Source organism: Austrofundulus limnaeus, unplaced genomic scaffold, assembly GCF_001266775.1.
Source record: "Austrofundulus limnaeus strain Quisiro unplaced genomic scaffold, Austrofundulus_limnaeus-1.0 Scaffold57, whole genome shotgun sequence".
Taxonomy (NCBI): Eukaryota; Metazoa; Chordata; class Actinopteri; order Cyprinodontiformes; family Rivulidae; genus Austrofundulus; species Austrofundulus limnaeus.
Genome location: NW_013952459.1, coordinates 2,019,080 through 2,042,191, shown reverse-complemented (window position 1 = coordinate 2,042,191; position 23,112 = coordinate 2,019,080). Strand labels below are relative to the sequence as shown.

The following is a 23,112-nucleotide window of genomic DNA, read 5'->3' as shown; positions in this document are numbered from 1 at the left end:
ACATCTGGTGAAAATTTCATGTCATTAGCACTCTAGTAATATATTTACTGAGAAAAATGATGACGTGTTCAATACTTATTTTACCCGCTGTATATACGGTAATAGGCTGACTCTGAAAACACTGTGCTGAATGTGATGTTGCGTCTTTCCGAGCATGCTGGTAGCATCATTGCTGGAATCCTCTGTTGCTAGCAGCCCCTCTCCTTCGTGGTCAATCTGACAGCACAGGACAAGCAGACTGCGAGGCCAGAGAGGAAAATCTAGCTTCTTTATCCTAAATAACTCAGCATGCACCATGTCCGTGCTTGTCATGTCACTATTCTGTTACCATTAATGCTATCATTGATGCTGGAGCTCATCGATCCGGTCAGAATTCATCACGTGGAACTGGTGCTGGAAAAATACCGGGTGTTTGTACCATCCCTACTCTTGACCTTTAACAGAAAGGTCTCTGAAAGCCTAACAAAGCTAATTATGGACTATAAAAGAATGTTTTTTTTCCTTTTTAACAAGTTAGGGAACAACGTCAACTTTTTGAAACATTAATACACTTGAATTTATAGTTTTAAAAATTGGCAAAATTCTACTTGATTTGCTTGAATGTGTAAGTGTCTATTTACAACTTTAGAGGGAAAACAAGCTCAGTGTCTTTGGAGGCTATTCAATTAGCTGTATCATATTTAGTGAAATATTTAATTTGCCATAAAACATTCTGATTTTGTTAAAAAAAATCTTAAGCCATAAATTGTTTGTATTAAAAAGGGCTACTTTTGCTAAACCTCATCTGGATTTTTTAATAACTTGCATTCAATCATAGATTTTACTGTTAAAAAAACATTGTTCAGATTCCAAATTTTTTATACCACGGTTCACAGAGCAACAATCTTGCAGGCTAAAGCTCGGACAGAACTTTCTTTTTTCCCCAATTTCTCTTGTAAATTTTCAATCATCTTACTGTTTTATCTCATTTATACTCTTTGATTGTCTGCCTACACAGTGTTTCTTTTTTTCTGTTAAAAAATGACTGAAAACGGAACTTGGATTCTTGTACATTCATTTGTGTAACTAAATTTTAAAGTCTTTGAAAATGTAAGCATTATATTTTCTGCGTCGATCATAAATTAAGCAACATTTGTTTGATGTTTGTGTCGAGTTAATTATTTACCCATAATTCCATTTATCAGTTGCCAGCTGTACTGCCATCAAAGTCTCTGTCTGTCAGTCCTTATGTGAATCGTAGTGAACTCGGTTCTTTCTGTTCATCTGCAGGTAGCTTCCGTTACTCCTGTGACATCTGTGGCAAGAAATATAAATACTACAGTTGTTTCCAAGAGCATCGTGACCTGCATGCAGTTGATGGTAAAGGGGTGTTTTTATTCTGATTACATCTAAATTAATTCTGTTTTTCTTTAAAAATTCAGATCTAATCTGAAAAAGCATAAATGAGTCTCATATTTAGGTTATTTTATATGGAAGCAATTGTATTCCATAATGGTAATTAAAATGGATTAATAGAAATGCTGTTTCATTTTCAACATGTACCTGAATTTTTTGACTCATAAGTAAAATTATAAATAAATAATCCAAACTGCATTATCATTATATTTTCCAAGGCTGCTACATTTGTAAATTAATTAAAATGATCATTCAAACAAACTTTGACATTGACTTTTCAAAATATGTACTGCTAAAAAGTGACCAAAATTCTTTTAGAAAAGTCAAATCAGAAAATTAAAATGCATTAGCAGAAATGATTTTTCATTTCAAAGTCAAAACTGCATTTTTTGACTCATAATTATAATTAAAAATCAATCATCCAAACTTTGCTTCCATTTTCATCTTCAAGACTGCTCAAAGTGTAAATTAATTAAAATGATAATTAAAACAAACTTTGACATTGAATTTTCAAAATATGTACTGCTAAAAAGTGACCAAAATTCTTTTAGAAAAGTCAAATCAGAAAATTAAAATGCATTAGCAGAAATGATTTTTCATTTCAAAGTCAAAACTGCATTTTTTAACTCATAAATATAATTAGAAATCAATCTTCCAAACTTTGCTTCCATTTTCATCTTCAAGACTGCCCATTGTGTGACACAACTACAGAGAAAACAAAGAGGAAGGTGCTTTTTCTTTTTCACACCCCACCCCTGCAAAACATGTAACAAAATTAAAATGACATCTCAATCATAGAGATATATAAAAACACTAGAAGAGTCTCTGGCGTCCTCACACGGCGGCAGCCGGGATGACTTACCTAGCCTTTATATAAAAGGTCTATGTTCACAACCCAGAAGCAGCACAGGGGAGTGACGTCACGGCCACGGGCAAGGCGGTGTGTATTTCTTCCCCGCAGGAGACGAGGGCGCGAGGATTATATTTAGAGACTGCAGGAAAACATGTCCAAATCTGTACCAGAACTGCTAAGAGAAGCTGCAGCTGCCCTGGAACGGCGACAAAAGTCAACCGCATCAGCTTTGAACTCGCCTGGTTTCTTGTCTCCCACCACGCCAGCAACGCCTCAGCTCCAGAGTGTCGTAACCCTCGAGGTAAGATTTCAAGCTAGCAAGCTAAGCTGACACGCAAGTAGTTTTGTTTTTATTATTGTAGACATGTAAGTTATAAATCAGATTTAACATACGCCACAGCAGAAGACACATTTTGTGCGACTTGTCTTTGGTGGTGATAAAATGCACCCGCTCTCCCGGGTATTTGTTTCTTCTCATTATATTACGTTACGTTACAATTATTAACATCCAAAATGCACAGACTAGTCCGTGTTTATGTTTGCACTGTGTTTTAGCGGGAGCGATTCATAAGTGTCGCATTCACGAAGATCTATCTTATTTTAAAGATGCCCTGATATCTTAAAATAAGATTATGTAATAGGATTACGTCGTATTTTATATATATTATATTTCTAAAAGCACCTCGCAGCATTTCCCCCGTAACACTGTGTTCACGAGCAGAACAAAGCCGTGACAGATCAGCTGACTGGTTTTAAAGCGAGGGGCAGTTTGACCGCAGCTGCTGCACATGTCCACCTGTCCACCTGTCCACGCGCAGCGCGGCTCTGACCTGCCCGGGACTTCATACATGTCAACCCTTCAGACGGTTACTTGTATAATGAGCATCAAATATCTATCATTTGCGCAAAAAATCTGTATTAATCTCACGCAAATGGAGCGGACCGCAGAGAGTGAGGAGGAGGAAGAGGAGGAGGAGGGGGCACGCCTCTTAAAGACGTGTCTTCATTTGACTTATTTTTTTTCTAAAATCACAGTTCTCTAAGTCAGCTTCAGGTGCTTGTAGTTAATCATAATACAGGTATCTTCTAAATTTAACCAGGTGTTTAAATTACACAATAATTTTACTGGAGAAACTTGTCTGTTTGGTTAAAAAATACAGTAAAATTATGTTTTTTCTGTGCAGAGAACTTCCTCTGCCATATTTTTTTCAAATAAATATATCAAAGCCCTTCAGTTGAAAACACTAAAATGATAGACTTCTGTTATTAACATAAAGCTGCTCTTTTTCCATTTAGAATCCTTTGCCAAGTCCTTTTTGTTCAGATGGAGGAGCTCAGGTTGTACAGATTGAAAGACAAGAATGAACTAGGGCTGCCACGATTAGTCAATTAATGGATGACTAATCAATTATTAAAATAATCTATGACTAATTTAATAATCGATTAATCATTTTTTGGTTTTTTTTTTGTTCTTTACTTTGTTTTTSTCTYCAAACTGCTTTGACACCTTCCACTGCCACATCCRCCTTTCTGTCCTTGACACACATGCACAGTAGTGGTAACTGGGGTAGGCCGTGGTCGTCACGACATTATACAGACAGGCTCTGGTATCATGGCTACCCAGCAATGTAGCTCAAAAGTGTGGGATCATTTTAAGAAAATGAAAGAGAAACCTGTGCAATATCTGCAAGGCAGAACTTGCCTTCCACAGCAATTATTTTTAGTTAGCATATAGCTAAAATCTAATGATGGTTATATAATAGCAGCTGCATTCTGGCGCGATAAGCTGTATGTTTTATATTCAGTTAACGTATGATCTGATTAGTCGACTAATCGAAAAAATAATCGGTGATTAATCGATTGTAAAAATAATAGTTTGTGGCAGCTCTAGAATGAACGCTGAGAGAAGCAACATAAAGACAGCTGATTCTAGAGCAAATAATTGTTTGATTGTAGCTGTTTGATTAATTGCATTCATGTATTAACAGTCGTGGTAAAAAAGAATAGTTTTCCAATATTTCTTTTAATTTCACATCTTCATTACAGGCACATGAAATGAAGAGCTGCAGCTGAAGAAGCGAACATATGAGGTTACTTTACAATGGCAGGACTGGCTGCAGCAGGATATAGACCTACACATCTGCAGAAGTTTCTCTCACATATGTCAACAAAAAGCATTTTAATGCAATGTTTTATTGACAAATGTATTTGTTAGTTCTGTGAATAAAGACAGTTACACATTAGTTAGACAAGTTTAAGATATCAGGGCATCTTTAAAATAAGAGATCTTCGTGAATGCGGCACTTATGAATCGCTCCCACTAAAACACAGCGCAACCATAAACACGGACTAGTCTGTGCATTTTGGATGTTAATAATTGTAACGTAACGTAATATAATGAGAGGAAACAAATACCCAGTAGAGCGGATGCATTTTATCACCACCAAAGACAAGTTGCACAAAATGTGTCTTCTTCTGTGGCGTATGTTAAAGCTGATATACAACTTACATGTTTACAATAATAAAAACAAAACTACTTGCGTGTCAGTTTAGCTTGCTAGCTTGAAATCTTACCTCGAGGGTTACGACACTCTGGAGCTGAAGCGTTGCTGGCGTGGTGGGAGACAAGAAACCAGGCGAGTTCAAAGCTGATGCGGTTGATTTTGTTGCCGTTCCAGGGCAGCTGCAGCTTCTCTTAGCAGTTCTGGTACAGATTTGGACATGTTTTCCTGCAGTCTCTAAATATAATCCTCGCGCCCTCGTCTCCTACGGGGAAGAAATGCACACCGCCTTGCCGATGGCCGTGACGTCACTCCCCTGCGCCACTTCTGGGTTGTGAACATAGACCTTTTATATAAAGGCTAGATAAGTCATCCCGGCTGCCGCCGTGTGAGGATGCCAGAGACTCTACTAGTGTTTTTATATACCTCTATGATTGAGATGTCATTTTAATTTTGTTACATGTTTTGCGGGGGCGAGGTGTGAAAAAGAAAAAAAAAGTTTCCTCTTTGTTTTCTCTGCAGTTGTGTCACATAATGAGCAGTCTTGAAGATGAAAATGGAAACAAAGTTTGGAAGATTGATTTCTAATTATATTTATGAGTTAAAAATGCAGTTTTGACTTTGAAATGAAAAAGCATTTCTGCTAATGCATTTTAATTTTCTGATTTGAGTTTTCTAAAAGAGTTTTGGTCACTTTTTAGCAGTACATATTTTGAAAATTAAATGTCAAAGTTTGTTTTAATTATCATTTTAATTAATTTACACTTTGAGCAGTCTTGGAGAAGAAAATGAACATACAGTTTGGATTATTTATTTATAATTTTACTTATGAGTCAAAAAATTCAGGTACATGTTGAAAATGAAACAGCATTTCTATTAATCCATTTTAATTACCATTATGGAACACAATTGCTTCCATAATTTTATGCCTAATCACACTGAAACCTTTTCCAGTTATATTAAAATATTATTTTGCGACCGCTTGCAAAATACTAAAGTTCTGCTTGGATTTTATAGTGTTTGTTGATTGATTGGTTTTTTTGCTCTTAAGTTTAATATGAAACTGTATCATTACTAACATTCACATAAGTTTAAATTAAATATTACTTGTACAAAAGCTATGTAGATACAACAAATATACAAGCGATCTTTGGGATTATCTGCAGTCTAATAAACTGGAAAAAAAAGTATTTTCCTAAAATAGTCTTATGGAGAGCTGGCATGAAATAAATCATTTCAAGTTTTTGTTTAAGTTTACCTTTCCTACAACAGCAGCAAAACATAATTAACAGTTTTTTATTCAAAGACCACAAAACAAACTAAAGTAGCCACTGCCTAGTTATAATGTTGATTAAGTAAAATGCATTTGAGATAAGCTTGTACACTGTGTTTGCTGCTAATAACAAAGCTATTATGGTCATGGAATGCTGGTGTTGCTGAAGAGAGGGATGTCTGGGATTTTTCTTCTGTTAATTTATTTTATTTTTTTACATATTGAAGTACTGCTTTTCCTCTCTCAGACCCTTATGAACAGGTGGTGTTACCTGTTGATGGCCTCAAAGAAGAAGAGCCAGTTGAACCATATCAGAAAATTGGACCAAGTAAGTCTGTTTGAATTATGTTTAGATTCTTTAAATTAGGGGTGTAAGTTCTCAAAATGTATATTTCAGTAAGTACTTCTGTTTTTGAGTAATAGTTCAGCATTTTTGAAATAAAACATATAACAAACATTATTAAGGATAAAATTGACAAAACTGAAACATTTTTGACACTTTTCCATTGTTTTTTTGTTGTGTTGTGATCCACGCATCTCATTTAAACAGTGCATGAAATCATTTGTTTAGTATTCACACTGCTTAAGGTGGAACAGGGTGTTTCACATTCCCTCTGAGTGTGCCCTGAGTGATGAGATCTGGGCAGAGTTTATCACACATCAGATCACTGTGTGCATGGCCATTCAGTCTTATCTTGTAGTCATATTATAGCTGATAGATCAACCACTGTGTGAAGACTGAGTGAAAACTTTTCAACACAAATGGATCATTTTTAAACTCAAACAGGAATCAGATTGGACAAAATTTCATTGCACGTCAATAGTTACCAAACTATTTGGGATCATTACCCATACTGCATCACCCCTAATTTGAACTGGTTATAAAATGTGTTTTAAAAGGTTATTTGGGATTAAAAAGTCTAATGCTTCATAGCAAGGAGGTCCTGGGTTTGATCCCTAGTTTGGACCTGGGGGTCTTTCTGTGCTGAGTTTGCATGTTCTTCTCGTGCTTGCGTGCGTTTTCTCCCCGGTTCTCCAGTTTCCTCCCACAGACCAAAAACATGTACAATAGATTGCCTTCAGGCCCAGGCTGCCCTTGCAAAAGACATCTGTGATCTGAATAGAATTTGCCTGGTTAAATAAAGCTTAATAAAAATAATAACATGCCGCAGCAGAGCAACATCAGAAAACACTGTAAATGTTAGTTTGTAGTTATAGTTGCTTAACTGTAAAAGAAGATTGCAATCAGTTTGACGCTTTCAGCTAAAATTAGTATATTTGTTTTAATTGTAGCTATTTTTATCTGACTTACAGACACCCCTATTAGACATTTTTGAGTTGTGACATATTGTATGTGACTTGTGCTGACAAACCAAAGCCAACTGTTAAACTGCATGCCTGTGAAAAGAATCCAGTCATTATTTCAATTGGGCACAAAAACTCCCATTACACATTTGCCACTGTATCCCACCTGTGTGTGGTTCAAAGTATTAAACTCAGTTCAAACTAAAGAACTTAAATAATTTCACACGACTGCTATTTAACAAGCTAACTCTGTGTCAGCAAGGATTTAGACTACAAGTTCAAAAGTCCTCTTTCGCAGGGGAAAAAGTGCTCATCCATCGTCACCAAGACCACAGGTTCAGCTTGTGTCCCTTCAAACACAGTGGGCAGTGTTTGCAGGTGGGAGGCCTGCACTTGTCATTGCTTTAATGTTTCTTATTGATTTTAGGAGTGATGTTTTGACACACTGTCAGGAGAGACTGACTCAGGAACTGCTGAACAGAAATTCAGTTGAGCGAACACACAAACAGCACCACTAGCTCCTTCCTTATCTCAAATCAAACCTCTTATTTTCCACTTATTCCTAATGACACAAGATGTAATTCAGAAAATGATTTTGTTCCTCATTGTAATTGACAAGTAATCCAATGAACTTGATCTCAGCTGATATGTTTGCTTCATCACCAACGTAGATGATGTTGGAAAACAATGGATTGCTTGTGTGTATTCTTGTCTCCAGAAACAGGAAGCTATGTTTGCGAGTTCTGTGGGAAACAGTACAAGTACTTCAACCCGTACCAGGAGCATGTTGCTCTTCATACACCACTGAGTGAGTGTGACTGCAACCACTGCACAATGTGTTTTATAAAATCACAAATATGACACAACTTTTGTTACTGTAACAAGAACATGTATTATTTATCTTTTCATAGTTTTTTTTTTCATCTTTTTGTATTTTATGCAAAAAAGTGAATCACTCATTCATAATATGTTTTATATGAAGCTAACAACTTTTTCTGATATTAATCTGTATTTACTATGACTGGTATATTATGTACTCTCACAGAAACATGGTGAATGGATGTAAAGTTTTACTTTGGTGTGTATCTGACTCTCAGTATCTCTTCCAAAATAAAGGCTCATTTGATTTGAAGACCTCACGGGCACAAGAATGTGGCAGTATAGACATGAGCAAATTTGGCCACAGCCAAGCCGGTAAAATAAAAAGTAAGTATAATTTTATTCTCATATTTAATTACTTACAGTATGTAGAATTGCACGACTGGTATTTCTAAAAGAAATACAGTATATAGTTAGTTCAGTTCAATACAAACTTTCTAACCTATTACAGTAACTACATTCAAATTATAATACAATTTGATGCAGTTTCAATTTAAATCAATTTACATAGGTTGAAACAGGCAGTTGTGCTGTTTATGAAAGATAGCTAATATCTGATGCCATCGTTTGTATTTTTCTTTCTTACAGGTCCGAATAAAGCATTGAACAGTGAGTTATATATTTTTATTTACATAAAGTCTTCTGATGACTTGCACAAATGAACCAAAGAATTATTACTTTTCACAGATCCTGTAATGGTGTTTATTCGTTGTAGCAACAACACATGTCAGTGTCTCCCAAATATTTCACTGTGATGTCACTTCTTATAGCTTAAGTGTTGAATTTGGGAGGAAAGTATAAAAATGGGAGGAATGTTTGACCAAACGCAAACTCTAAAGACTTAAAAACTGAGCTGAGATATTTGTTCTGTTCAGTAAGGTTCACAATAAATTCCTTGCACTAAATATTTAGTCCAGTTCAATACAAACTTTCTAACCTATTAACTATATTCCAATTATAATACAGTTTGATACATCCAAATTTCAATTAGGTCAAATTAATTTCAATTACAATCCAGATTAGTTCAGTAAAAGGCAATTGACATTAGCTACTGTAGGTTTATGTTAGATATGGTCACAGTACTGTTATTGTTCTCTAAATGTGTATTAGAAGTACTTAAAACAGTATTTCACTCTGGCTACTTTATACTAAGCCAGGGTAAAAAAAATAGGTTTGGTTTTTGGATTAAAGCTTGAAATTATTAATTCTTGGTGCATACATATTGTATCAAATTCTTGCTTTAATTCTAATTAATCACAATGCATTAAGATTTAAAATGTAAAATGAGAAAAAAATATTTTAAAGGGATTGTTCGGATATTCATTTGAGGTTCTATGGAAGGAGTAGTAACATTTAGTAACAAACTTAGTTTGGAGAAACATTTTCTTTCTGAATGGATTGATGAAGGCTAATCTTAGCAGAGCCAAGACCAAAGTGGATCGCTGCTGTCATAAAACAGGTCCCAAAAAAAAAAAATCATAGCATTTCATGAAACGGCTGTTTTGTAAACCTTAACGTGTCTGTCAGTTTTGCATTGCATGGTTATTCCAGCAAAAATATTATGGTACACCTTCTGGAAGTGTCCCAGGCTGCAGTGCAAACATTAGATCTTCCTGCCTCTGTTTGCACTTGAAAATAGCCATAGAAATCATGTAAACGACCCTGTAATACAAAGTTGACAATGACGTAAATATTTTCTTTTAAATAACATTAGCATAAACATCTATGAACCTTTTTAAAGGGGCAATATCATGTAAAATCAACTTTTTTGAGTTTTATATCATGTTATAATGTTATTCTCTCATAAAAAAAACATGCCCAAAGCCTTGCTTTGTCTCATTCATGCATGTTTGAGAAAACCTGCAGCGTTTTTAGGCAGCCATGCTGAGGAGCAAAACGACAGGTGGGGACCAGAAACGCCCCTGGCTTGTGTCTTTAAGCCGAGCTTCCTCATCACGGAGCACACCTCCCCACCCCACACACCCCGCCCATGACTCCTGCAGGCTCTCGGCAGTAACAAAGCAAACGAGTGAAAGTGAAACTTAAGCTGTCTGCTGCCCTCAACACTACTTCTCACTCAGTGAAGCTCTTTTCAGATTCAAAATACCTTTGAGGAAATGTATTTTCAGATGCCAAGTAAACTGCATCATAACGCACATGCGAACCCCCCGCTCTGCGACTCTGGCAGGCTACGTGCTGAAATGGGCGTGACTGAAGTGGTTGGATTTTCTTAAAGAGACAGAGACCTATTTCAAGGCGTTTAAAAACTGTCAAGATGAGAAGTAAATTGTTTTGGGGAGTTTTACAAATATATAGCTCTTTCATAAGCTGAAAATGTGACATAGTTACTTTACTTTAGCATAAATTTGAAATATAGGCTTGGAAAGCACATAATATCGCCCCTTTAAATTTTGAGCTGTTTTGAGATTGCAACAATCTACTTCGATCTTGGCCCCGCTCAGAATAGTATTTAATCAAGTTAATTTAGTCAGAAATAAAAGCTGTTCAAAGAGCTATTTACAACAGGTAAGACATATAAGTTTCATAAACTCCCCTTAAAATGCAACTTCAAAAGATTTAAACTCTCACTTTAAGCTCTTGCTAGATGTAAGTTTTATTAAATGGATGTTGTATTTTGCCAAGTTAACCAAGTACACTCAAAACTACACAAAAGTCATTTTCAATGTTTCAGCTGTCAAAATATTGAGTTTTCTCAAATAAATGTGGATTTTTGTGGCTCAAGCCCCCACCTACCCTAATACCATCCCCCACCCTCCACTCCAACCCATCGTTCTGCTAAGAAGCACTCAGCCTATTTAAAGCATGGCACACACTCGCATCCTAGAAGTGGGTCAAAAAGATGGAATGAAGAGGAGGAATTAAACCCATATTTAAATATAATATGACCATTTGGATCCTTTTTCAAGGCTGTTTCGTAGGATGGATTTTAATGCTGTGAATTAGGATTAAATTAAATGGCATGCCATTAATTTTGCATCATTTTAAGATTTGTATGTACTTGTCGCTTGAATTTAAATTATCAAAGCCATTTATTTTTTATGAGCTTGCCACTCATTGTTTGTTCTCTGTTTTCCATAACAGACAGCCCATTTAAAAGGAAATTGGAGAGTGCAATTCAGTCTAGTCTGGTTGACACAAACAGTTCGCAGAACTCAAGCGGTAAGCTCTTAGTCACTTGTTTTGTTCATTTTGTATCCATTTGCATGAAAATGTATTGTAATGTATTTCTGTTTTAAAGTTTGAGAAAATGTATTTTTTTTGTCTGACATTGTTTTGCCACTCATGCATAGGCTGAAAATTGAGATGGAGAGGGTGTATAGAGGTTTGAGTGACCTACCTTGCATCAACTGTTACTATATAAAACCCAATTCTGGGAGCTGAATTATTATTATTCCTCTCCATACTCAGATCATGAAACTAGAGACCTTGTTCAGTCTCGTTTGGCTTTGATAACAGTGAAAAATACATCAGCCCAGATCCTCGAAAGGAAATTTGCGCAGCCCCGTTTCCATATAAAAGTTGGGGTTTAGTGCAACATGTGCACCAAAACAGAATGCAATAATTTACAAGTCTGCTTTTAGTTTGAAATGATAGAAAACTACTTTCAGTGTTAAATCCAAGAAGCTGTTTTTGAAACGTTTGCTCACTTTAAATTAGATGCTGACCACTTTTTTTAAAAATAAGTATAAGAGGGGCAAGTTTACGACTGTGTTGCATCACCTCTTCTTTCAACAACACTTCCAGTGTTTAGGAGCCAACAACAAACAACTGTCGAGGTTTCAGTGATAAAATGTTTTCTATTCTTGCTCAATCTTGGATTTCAACTACTCAACAGTTTTGGGGCCTTTTTTATATTTTATCATGCTATAATGCTCCATAGTTAGTTTATTTTCAGTGGAGGAAAGTTTGGAACTTTTTACCAGTTTATAGCTGCACCTGTAGCACTGGTTTCAATAAATGAGTGAATACCAGGCTTCTGAAAAACTTGAAGACACGCAGGGGAGCAGGGAGGCATCTAAAATATGCAAGATAGTGGCCCCGAGGACCAGGATTAGACACCACTGCTTTAGAGTTATCTAATTGTAAAATGTGCGATGTGATCAACAAGGCTCTGGAAAGAAGAAAATAAAATTACTAACAAGAAATAATAATAATGTTTACTGTATATGGCAAAGTAAATTGCACCATCATTTTAAATATAGTTGAGCAGTAATTATACCCTCTCAGATGTGAAAGTTTCAAACTAACTTCTCATCAGCAGCTCTTGTAACCCCCTAAAGTCCCACTGAAAACCTTCAAAGACATTGAAATGACAAACAAACACTTTTAGATTTAGTCTTTTTCTTTGAGTCTAAAACAGAAAAATACAAAGTGGTAGATTTGTTGTCTTAAGATGAACTATTAAGATATTGTCTAAAGTAGTGCCTATAAAGTTGGGGCTGAAACACCCATGTGGGGTTTAAGACAACCATTGTTGGCATCTTGAGATAAATTTCCAAAATAAACTTTAAAGTAGTTATTAATTTAGTGTTTTGCCAGAATTGTTGCAACAGTTGGTAATCTGAATTACAAATAGTTGCTCTGGCTTAATTAGCGTAATAATATGTTTTTACTTAAGGTAGCAGTCCACTTGCTCATTAGCTTTTTTCCCTTCAAATTCAGAAGTGTAGCTTGTTGAAAGGGTTTCTAAATAATCTTGGCAGCTGTGATCACAACAGTTACAGCAAATCTGTCTCCAAACAGAAAAAAAAAAATTAGAAACTGCGAAACATATCAAACAATACTAGGAACTCTGAACCTTCACAACTGACTTATAGATTCAGTGGGTTCACTAAAGACAATCCTGAAACATTCCTCTTCCTCTTTTATGTTTCATACTGAGTTTAAGCTGCAATTATGTGAAATGTATTTAAAGCTGAGAAATTATGCTGATGAGCATAAGCAGCATAGCAAAAGGCTTGGTTATTTTATGTGGGCATTGTTTACTAATTAAACTGAGTTGGGGAAAAAATGAAGCACAAAATTCATGACATGATTTAACAGAATTTATCACATTAAGCAAAAATATTCATGAAACTAATCTGAAAGCTAGCAAGAACATAATCACACAGCTTAAATGGTGTAGACCATTTCCTTAACTATTTATTTATGTTTGTTAGACTTGAACATTTTATTGGCAATAATATGTGAAGTTTGCAGCTGCGTTTTCAGAAGCTTTAGATTAAAGCTGGCTTTGCAAACTTCAAAGCTGTTTTGGTGATGCTAAAACCAGCCCTTGTGGCATTCAGGATGGAGGCCTTTTTTATGTTTTATTAGAGTTCACTTGTGGTTTGCTTTCAGTTCAGCATTTACAGTGATCTATTGCTTGATGCAAATCTAAATAAATGCTCTTGCCAATTATTTTATTGCACAAATAAGGCCAATAAAAGCAGGGATGCTCTGGTTTAATAAAGAAGAGGAAGGAGTGATGCAGAACTGCTCAGTGTGTCGGTACGCCTAAATTCTTTCCTGTTGTCTTTTCAGCAGGAACTCCAAGCCCTCTGGTGGCCAGCTCCTTCTCTACAGTACAGAGTAAGTCCTGGCACACCTTCCTGTGTAAAATAAATAAATAAAATATGAAATAGATGCAGTATTTTTCTCCTTTCACTTGCGTTCTTCCGCTTGCACTTCAGTATTTTATTAGTTCAGTGACAAAGAGTCAAAGGTCCTCTGTTTTTGTTTTTTTTTTTTGTTTGTTTTCAGAGCCCTACACTTGTGGTGCCTGTGGCATCCAGTTTCAGTTCTACAACAACCTGCTGGAGCACATGCAGTCGCACGCTGGTGAGTCCACGATGGCAGGTGAGCATTTAGGCAAACAAATGTAAAAAGTAACTTAAAAAGCAATTCTCATAAAACTTGTTGTGCAGCTGTTAGTTCGGCCAGTTTAATCATTGGTATTGTTTATTATGTAGATGCCTATTTTGCTACTTGAAATACATTTCTCTCCTCTGACATTCCTTAATCTAAACTATTTGCATTTCTGTCTGCTTCTCTGCAGCTGATAGTGAGAACCACACCAAAGGGGACTCTCCCAAAACCTCTTCAGCCTCGGGTCCTCAAGAGCCGCAGTGGAGAGGGTCCCAGACTCAGGCCCACCCCTCAGTTAAAATACAAATCCAGCCTCAAAGTATCTCTCAGAGAAATCATACTCTCAGCCGTAAGTACTGCAGCCTCATTAAGTCTTGTGGTTTAAAGGCACAGCATGTAACTGCAGTATCCTCATTAAAGCCGCTCTTTTCTCTTTTTGTTTATGTTTCTATTGTATAGGTGCAACATAAGGTCTAAACTATAAAAAAATTGTTTTTGTGACAACTGAGTTGTTTTTAAGAAGTTTAATAGTGCCAAGAATAGTGAAAATATGATGCCTTCTGCTTTCTGCCTTTAAAAGTCTGAACACTAATGATTCCTTTCATGTTTTTTCCCCTGCGTTTCTAATAAGCTGTCTTTCATCTGTCCTGTCAGAGAATAATGGGCTACCTGAGAAGGAGCGACAGCAGGTGGCTGAGCGCCTATTACGGGTAATGTGCTCTGATCTGAGCATGCTAAATGTGCTTAACAGCAAGGACTTCCTGAAGTTGGCTCAGACCCTTGTGGATACGGGCGCTCGTCACGGCGCCTACTCCACCCGCGACGCTCTTGGCAACATGAGTGCCTTGGCGCTGCGCCAGCTTCCCCGCATGTACAACCAGGTGAAAGTAAAGGTCACGTGCGCTCTAGGCTCCAACGCTTCGCTCGGCATCGCCGTGACCTGCCACTCCCAGACGTCTGGGCCCGATGCCTGCTACGTTCTGACGGCCTATCAGGTGGAGGGGTCCAAGCTCAAGCGCTACGTGCTCGGCGTGAGGGAGGCCGAGCTGAGGGAAGGGCCGGAGCAGGTTCACCACTGGGTGCAGAACGTGCTGTCTGAGTTCGTCATGTCAGACATTCGAACTGTTTACGTCTCAGAGCCGCGACTGTGGGCTGCAGGATTCGCCGGGTCCCCGCTGGGAGGCGGCGGCCGGGGCCGGATATGTTTGAGGTGCGCCGGCTGCTCGCTGGGAGCCGTTGTTCAGGCGGTCCTCGGAAAGCGCAGCCTCCAAGCTCGGGGGCTTCACGAGTTAGCCGAGCTTCTCGCAACCTGCAGAGACATCGCCTCCTCCACCACGCTGGCTCTCCGTGAAGAACAGTGCTTCAGCACGTCCACAAGCACAACTGAAGAAGGTGCGCAACTCCCGTCTGCACAATGCCCCACGCCTCCTTGCTGGGATCGTATGGCCGAAGCTCTCCTTCAGGTTCACGCTCACTTTGAACACATTTGCGAGGCTTACGGCCGCAGCAAGTCCACAGCCCCTCTTCTGCAAGGTCTCAACAAGCATCTGTTAGGCACTCTAGCTTGTCTGCTGGCACCTCTGCGCCTGGCTGCTTTGGAGCTGAGCAGCCAGAGGAGACCGACCTTACAGCAGGTGCTGCCCGTCTACCTGCGTTTGGAGAAGTTTTTCACCTCTAAAGCAGGGGAGGCTGGAACTGGCACAGCTAGCAAACTCTGCCACTATTTCCTCGAAGCACTTAAAGAAAACTTTAAGGTACTGAATAACATTGCTCACTTTTTGTTTTTGTAATTATAATTTTACATCAGAAGTATTTATTGTTCAATATGTAAAGAACTAATGTCTAATTCTTATTTTTTAATTAAAATCCTATGTGTCTCACAACATGATTTTCTGCTATTGTGCTGGTTATTAATGTATTTAATTTGTGTGGTAAAACGAGCAGAAATGATCTCAGTAGGGTTTTAGGAAGGAGGTGGAAGAAAAGGCTATAAAACTGCAATTCCGCATCCTTATTTGGATTGTCCTGTTTTAAGATGACTAATTAACTTTTTAGTATATATATATATATAAATATATATATATATTTACACAAATTTTATGTGCAATCCACTTTGTTAGATAGGACCCCAATTAGACAACTAAGACCTAAAATAAAAAGACCCTCACCTCAGATGCCATATGATGACTGCACTTGTAGCAAATATCAATATCAATAAAGGGGCAACCTAGTTAACATTAGACACTGAGCACGTGAAGATTGTGGATAATGTTTGCCGCTAAGTTTTCAGAGCAGAAAATTAGGTGTTGAGATGTGTTGATGTATAAAAATCTCAATAAAAGACAGAATTAAATGAAGATTTAGAACTAGAAGCTAGAATTGGAAGAAAAGTAAAAAGATAAACAGAATGAGAACAATTTCACTTTAAATACTTGATAAAATATCTTGTGCCATTTGTTTCTGTCCAGGTCGAAAGGGCGCACCAGGTCGCCATGGTTCTGGACCCACAGCTCAAACTGCGTTCAGTGCCGGCCTACCAGCACGAAGACATCATCACCCGTGCGTGTGAGATGGCTGCTGAAAGCAGGGACGGAGGTATGAGCGGCGGCGGGAGTTCAGGTGGAGAGGAGCGCGATGCAGACGGCCCTTCTGCCCCGAAAATAAGCCGTATTGAAGGAAGTGGAAACAACAGCGGCCCCTCGAGGGGTGCCTGCACCGTGTCTGGTAAAGATGAGAGTCAGGGCCAAGTTCGACAAGAGATCTTTCAGTACCTGGCTGAGCCTCTTGTCCAAGGTACTCCTGATCTCCTGCAGTACTGGAGCTCTACGGTGGTTGAGAAGTTCCCCAGGCTCGCTCGCTTGGCTCTGTGGCTCCTTGCAGTTCCTGCTGTGGGCATACGCAGCGAGTGTGTGACTGTGTGTGAGCAGAGCCTGGCTATGAAGAGGAGGCAGCAAGTCACTGCTGAAGAAATGAACAAACTCATTTTCCTTCGCTCTAATATGGGTTAGATGAAAAACCTGACAGACTCGAATCAACCAAACCTTCACCCAACCAATGACTCGAGACATTTATTTATACTGTAGGTTTAGACGAGCTGTAAACTTCAATGTCCAGGAACATTTAGTAGTTTTCACAGCAGATATTTACAAAAAAATCAATAAATAACCTCACTGCAAAGGTTGCAAACACAATATGGCAAATTGCATATTTTGTTTGGACTGTACTGTTGTAAAATACAAAGGACAAAAACCGGGAGAAACAGTAACTCTCAAAAAAACAAAGTCTTGTTTGTCATGCTGTCCGTGTAGGCAGGAAGAGTTTCATCTGGTCACAACCAGTGGTCTGAATCACTCCAGTCTAATGATTAAACTGCTCCAAGGCTTCAATGCTGTTATCCTCACTGGTTGGCAACATTTTCAGGTAAAGTCAGCTTTCACTGCTTAAATCTACTGTCACACACCTCTGAAAACTAAACCTGTTTTAGAATTGTTCAAGAAGGACCTAGAGGCAAACTACTGTAGCACTTGCAGTAAATTATTATTTTTATTGGTGTATGACAAACAAATTAAGAAGTGAAGCATCACTGCCAATTGCACCTCTGACAATAAAGGGAACTAGGTTTATAATCACACAAATCACTGAAAAGAAACTTTCGCTATATTCAGCAGTGGACAATGGGCAGATATTTTAATGGTTACATTAGTGGCCATAAAAATGTAGCGTCTAAAGATTTGCATGCACTGCATGCAATTTTTCAATTTAAAATGCTTAAAGGTAACTCATTTTACATTTGAAATATTGTGATGCTTTCCTTTTTTATTAGCAATTGTGAAGAAAATTCATCAAATTTTCTTTGCTTGACATTCAAGTCAATCTAGACTTGAAGTGAGATGAAATCAAATCAATCAAATTTAGCTTTTCTTTTGGTTTTAATGCCGTTGATACATGTACAAAGAGGAAAGCATCAAATTGTTTGTGGCTAACATTTTTTTACTGAAATCCTTCAGTCTTTCAGATTGCACCCCCGCAAAAAAATACATACTATTATCAAAAAAACAATTTCTTAAGTCAGAGTATTAAGAAAATAGAACCTAGCATGTATGCTAGGTTAAATAATAGAAACAAGCTGAAGATAATTGTTCTACAGTCATTGCTTTATGATAGTTTCTAGTGCTGCCAATTCAAGCCCTAAAAAGAGACACCCATTTTCAAATGTTAGTATTGTCAGTGCACCAGGCATGGGCTGGTTACAAAGTTTTTAGTTTACCACAGTGTTAAACAGTCACATGTCAAAACTACTCAATGTATCCATCATCGTTCCTACAATTTATATGCCCTTAAAAAAAGAGATAATAGACAGGGTATATTTTACAAAGAGCTGTAATATTCTGCACAAAAGGTACAATTACTTTTAGAATCATACAGATTGATTTGGTTCGATAGGTTATTTTATTGTTTGTGTCTCTTGAAAAGCTGAAAAAGGAAAACAGCTTTTCCTTATTAATCATGAAGACAAACACAGCAGCAAGAATAGTATTTGCATTTCAGTTTTTATTTAAAAGTGAATAAATTACAGTTTAAAATTTTGGTTTTAATAGCACACAGGCAGGTGCATTTTAGCTTAAAACTCTCCAGCTCCATTCAGTCTTTCCTTGCTTCCTTGACACTCTCACCCTTTCCTGTATTTTGTCTGTAATCGGAGCTCACCTGTATTCATTGTTTCCATTTTATGATATTTTCGTATTAAATTACCATGGAAGAAAAATGCTGGAAATGCAATATATATATATATATAAACGTGACCTTAGAAAATTTGTCACTACCAGTTGCAGGTGTAAAAGTAACAAGACAGCCACATTGGTCTCAGTCATTCTTGGAACTCACATTTTAACTAGACTTCAAAATCACTGCTCATCACAAATACAGTGAAACCATGACAATTCTAAAGGTTATACCATACTGGCCCATGCCTGGAGTGCATTGCATATTCAAATTCTTTGCCCATCCATTTGTATCACATAAACAGCAGTACTGAAATTTTTCACATTTAGTAAGCCTGTTTTCAAGGATTAATTCATAATTTTTGAGTGTGTATGTGGATTTGTATTTATTTTTCAAGTTATGTTAAAAACCTCTTCATAGGAAAGGGTATTATATTTATTGTTGATTTCTTGTTTATCGTTCGATTACAAACATCGTCTTCCTTATGTAAGCTATAGATTTCCATTTTCAAGGCAATAAGCTTTATCACAGCAAACGGTTCCCGATTTTTTTCTGACTGTTCTCATGACACTCCTCGAGTTAATTATCAACTGCGAATCGTTGAGCGCTTGTCAAGTCAATAGGGTTTTCTCAGGAATGAGCACATCCGAGCAGGCACCGCCACTTTTTCTCACTGTAACAAAAAAGAAACCAAACTGTGACCTCGCTGCTGAGGCAAATACCTACTGGTAACCATGATGTTTTGTGAAAACTTCCACCCCAAAAACAGTTGGTGCCATTTGGGGGAAAAAAAGAAGAAACACTGAGAAATATTTGTTGTTTTCGACCAATTGATTCGCTAAAGTTACTCATACTCAAAAAGTCAAGTAATTTTTGTTCTATATACAATATATGTTCATATTTTGGTCAACATCTACCTGTACTAATACCTCCTAACATGGCTTAGATGAATGAAGGCTCTGCTGTTTATTTGCTGCCTTGGGGATTAACTAGTCGAGTGCTAGTTTGTTATCTCAGTTTTTTGGGCCTTAAGTTTTCTTCCATGTGCTCATTTAAAACCCTTCAGTCATCATGCCTTTTTATTGTCAGTAAATGGCCTTTTGTAAGCATTTTTATTTTTATTTTCTTGTTGTGATTTTGTCTCCCACCCCCGCCTTTTTATGTAGGCTTGCAGGGACTTGCTGAAAATAGTGACCTCTAGTGGCCACATGACTACTGTTTAAGTCTTGTACAACTGTGCTGCTTAAAGTGCATGCAAGCGTTATAGTTTAGTTTCTAAAACGGGTCAGTAATAATTTAATAAGCCAAAACTAAGAAATCCACTGTAAAAAAAGAAAGAAAAAAGACTCAATAGATTAAAACATTGATTTTGATTTTGTGTTAACAGAAGGATGTTAAGGCTATTTTTACACATTATGATTTTTTGCTTTTTCTCTAAGGCTGCCATGCAGTTATTTGATTTAACACCATATGCGTCGTTTATTTATTCCCTTCCTTCATCCAAAGGCAACCTGTCACTTTTACAAAAAAGTATTATTTTTAATACCTAAAAGCCCCCTTACCTCATAATTAAGAGTTTATAAAAGTTGTGTTTTCTAGAGTTTGTGTCTGGATAACTCCGTGTCCCACTTATTTTTTTTAAACACAAAATGTCTCCATAGTTCATGTCACAGAGGTGCTTTGCAGCATCAGAATAATGAAGTTCAAAACTGCCACCTGACCCCTCACAGTGATCAGAATTAGAGCTGAAACATTTTGTTTGTTTTCATGACTGAGAGCACAGCTGTTGAATTCAAAGTGGTTCAAAGTGAATGTAAACTACAAAAAAGGAGAGGGCATTTGCATGAACCATAACAGCATCAGTGTAAGGCCTAAATAGATCAGACTATGGTTTCTGTGACATAAAGGATCTGTTTCATTTCCAGAAGTGCTGATGCGTTAGCTTTCTTTCAAACTATTATTGTCTGTATTTTAAAGGTGGCAATAAAGGTGTAAAACACAAATTTACATAAATCAGAAGCTCTGCATTGCAAGTTGTTTCTCAGCTATGTAACATTTTTTTTTAGTAAACTGTAGGCCTTCTTACCTCCAAGCTTAGTGTTTCATAAATGTTTTCTCTTCCTTATGGCTTGTTAGAATATCTTCATTTTTATATATATTTTGGTAAAAAAGAAAATGATTATAAAGTATATTTAAATTAAAATTTCAACTACAAATCCAATGTTTTACCTCAGTACTCAGATACTCAGAAGGAAGTATTGTTGTTTAATGATTGGGAATAAGTTTGTTGCAGGAAATGTAGGTTTGGTCAAAGAAATGTTCAAAATACTGTACATGGTTTGTGGTTTTAACAGGTAATCTCAGTTATTCTGATGAAGGGACTTTTCTTACTGTTTTCTTTCAGTTATTAATAGGATATGCTCTGGGACAAATGCCATTGTTGACAAAAAAAATGTCAACTTAATTTTCTTAGAAATAACTTTTTTTTGTTTATTAAATGAGAAGTATATCTAAAATATGCATGCTTTTAACAAGAGTAAGGATATATAATGTTATAAACCAGTGTTTCTCATCAGATGGTAATTAATCATTTTGACTCTGAGGCGATGCTAAGACCCTCAGAAAGAGTCAGATGACTGAATTTTTACCTTTCGAGGTGGAAGTAGCTGTTCTGATAACTGGTTGGTGTTCATGGCTGGACATCAACCATCTTTGGAGGATGTAAATATGGGAGAACTGCTGTTTTTATGCCACAAGGGGGCACCTTCATTCAAGAGATCAAAGTAGGGAGCACTAATGACATTATACCTCTTTTTTCTACAGTAGCATTTCAAAACGTTTTGATATAATAGAAGAAAACTCAACTTAGATACTAATACTAGGAAACTGAATTCAGCTGTAAATTTTATTTTCTTTTAGGGTTTTAACTTATTCAGATAATAAAAAGTGTGGTTTATGAATGCTAACATGGAGATCTGTTCATCTAATCTATTAATTCAGGTTAAGAACTTGGTGTTGCTTTCATCCTATTTTACAGGCATTTCTTCCTTTTTATACTCTGCAAAACACAAAAAAGAAAGAAAAAGAAATAATGTTGCATTCTGTTTATTTAGTCTTTTTAATCGCACTTTGGCAGCAGTTTCCTGTGTAGATCCAGATCTCAGTTGTCTTATTAGTAAACCTAATTTATACTTTTGTAGCAACACTATTTTTATATAATGGAAAAGAAAAGGTTCCGTTTTTTGTTTCCTTTTTGTTTTTGTTGTTGTTTTGTTTTTTCCTGTGACATATATGACAGCGCTGTTCAATGTTTCTTGAATACATTATCCACTGTAGTATGTTATGTGTGAATAAACTTTAAATCTGTGTCAGAGTGTTGTGCTTACTTGAAGTTTATTTATTTAAGGTAACATATTGTAGGTTTTTAACTCAGTTAATCAGTTCCCATCCAAGTCATTTCAACTTTGCCACGCTTCTCCTCCTGCATACTTTGTCCTAGAGCTGCCATTGTAATTTATATCCGTAAAGCCCCTGTGCCAGATGATGGCTATGCCTTTTGGTGCCTGTAAAACTTATAGTTTTTGAAATATTAATGTTTAATAAATTATATTGGCAGTCAATGGAGCCTTGTATTGGTCCAATACTGCCCCCTGCTGCATCTACACAATATGGTACTGCACCATAGTTTCATAATATTTAAACTCAGTAGTTCAGTGATTACAATATTAATATGATTGTATTTTGATGTTTTACTGTAATACTGTCTTTGTGTTGTCCTATTGCTGTAATATATTGCACTTAAGTGTCAATAATTACATTGGCAAGGTAAACTTTTTCTATAGACATAAAATCCAATCCCTGGGATTGTCCTCTGCCACATCTTCTATAGTCTCATGATGAGCACTGTGGGCTTTTATGCGGGAGATCAGGGTTCAAATCCAGCTACTGCAACTTTAACAAAAATCTCTTCAAACTTCATATTGTCACACAATTACCTTAATTACAAACACCTGCTGACGTGACAGGCACAAGCTGGTATAGCGAACACATTTGAACTTGGTCAAAGTTCATTCTGAAAGTCCAATGCTGCAGGCAAAGCCATGCTACATGGCAATGCACACTTGTTTTTACATCGTAAAAACCCATGTCTAGTGTGCTTTTGTAGTTCTTGCATATCAGTCAAAACTGGAAGCGACAAAACTATTTTGAAAGGGAATGTCATTTTTATTTAAGTAAAGCTTCATTTCACCAGAGAGAAATGAAGCAGCTTTTCACAGCTTCTAATGTGTATGGTGGGCCTCACATTGGGGGGGACA

The 23,112-nt window shown here is 36.9% G+C and overlaps 1 protein-coding gene across 5 annotated transcripts in view; it reads left to right on the top strand.

The window, feature by feature from the left end:
- Nucleotides 1–22,167, top strand: part of znf618 (zinc finger protein 618) — a 46,367-nt gene extending 24,200 nt beyond the window's left edge. For 2 of the 5 annotated variants that reach the window (XM_014009395.1, XM_014009391.1), the window contains exons 5-15: nucleotides 1,270–1,359; nucleotides 6,270–6,350; nucleotides 8,046–8,135; nucleotides 8,444–8,533; nucleotides 8,795–8,815; nucleotides 11,309–11,386; nucleotides 13,751–13,798; nucleotides 13,970–14,065; nucleotides 14,265–14,423; nucleotides 14,729–15,828; nucleotides 16,543–22,167. In XM_014009395.1, coding sequence (XP_013864849.1) covers nucleotides 1,270–1,359; nucleotides 6,270–6,350; nucleotides 8,046–8,135; nucleotides 8,444–8,533; nucleotides 8,795–8,815; nucleotides 11,309–11,386; nucleotides 13,751–13,798; nucleotides 13,970–14,065; nucleotides 14,265–14,423; nucleotides 14,729–15,828; nucleotides 16,543–17,082 — 2,393 coding nt within the window. In that variant the 3' untranslated portion in view covers nucleotides 17,083–22,167. The remainder of the gene's footprint in view (nucleotides 1–1,269; nucleotides 1,360–6,269; nucleotides 6,351–8,045; nucleotides 8,136–8,443; nucleotides 8,534–8,794; nucleotides 8,816–11,308; nucleotides 11,387–13,750; nucleotides 13,799–13,969; nucleotides 14,066–14,264; nucleotides 14,424–14,728; nucleotides 15,829–16,542) is intronic. The other 3 variants (XM_014009392.1, XM_014009394.1, XM_014009396.1) reach the window with 3 other exon arrangements.
- The last annotated feature ends 945 nt before the right edge of the window (nucleotides 22,168–23,112 follow it).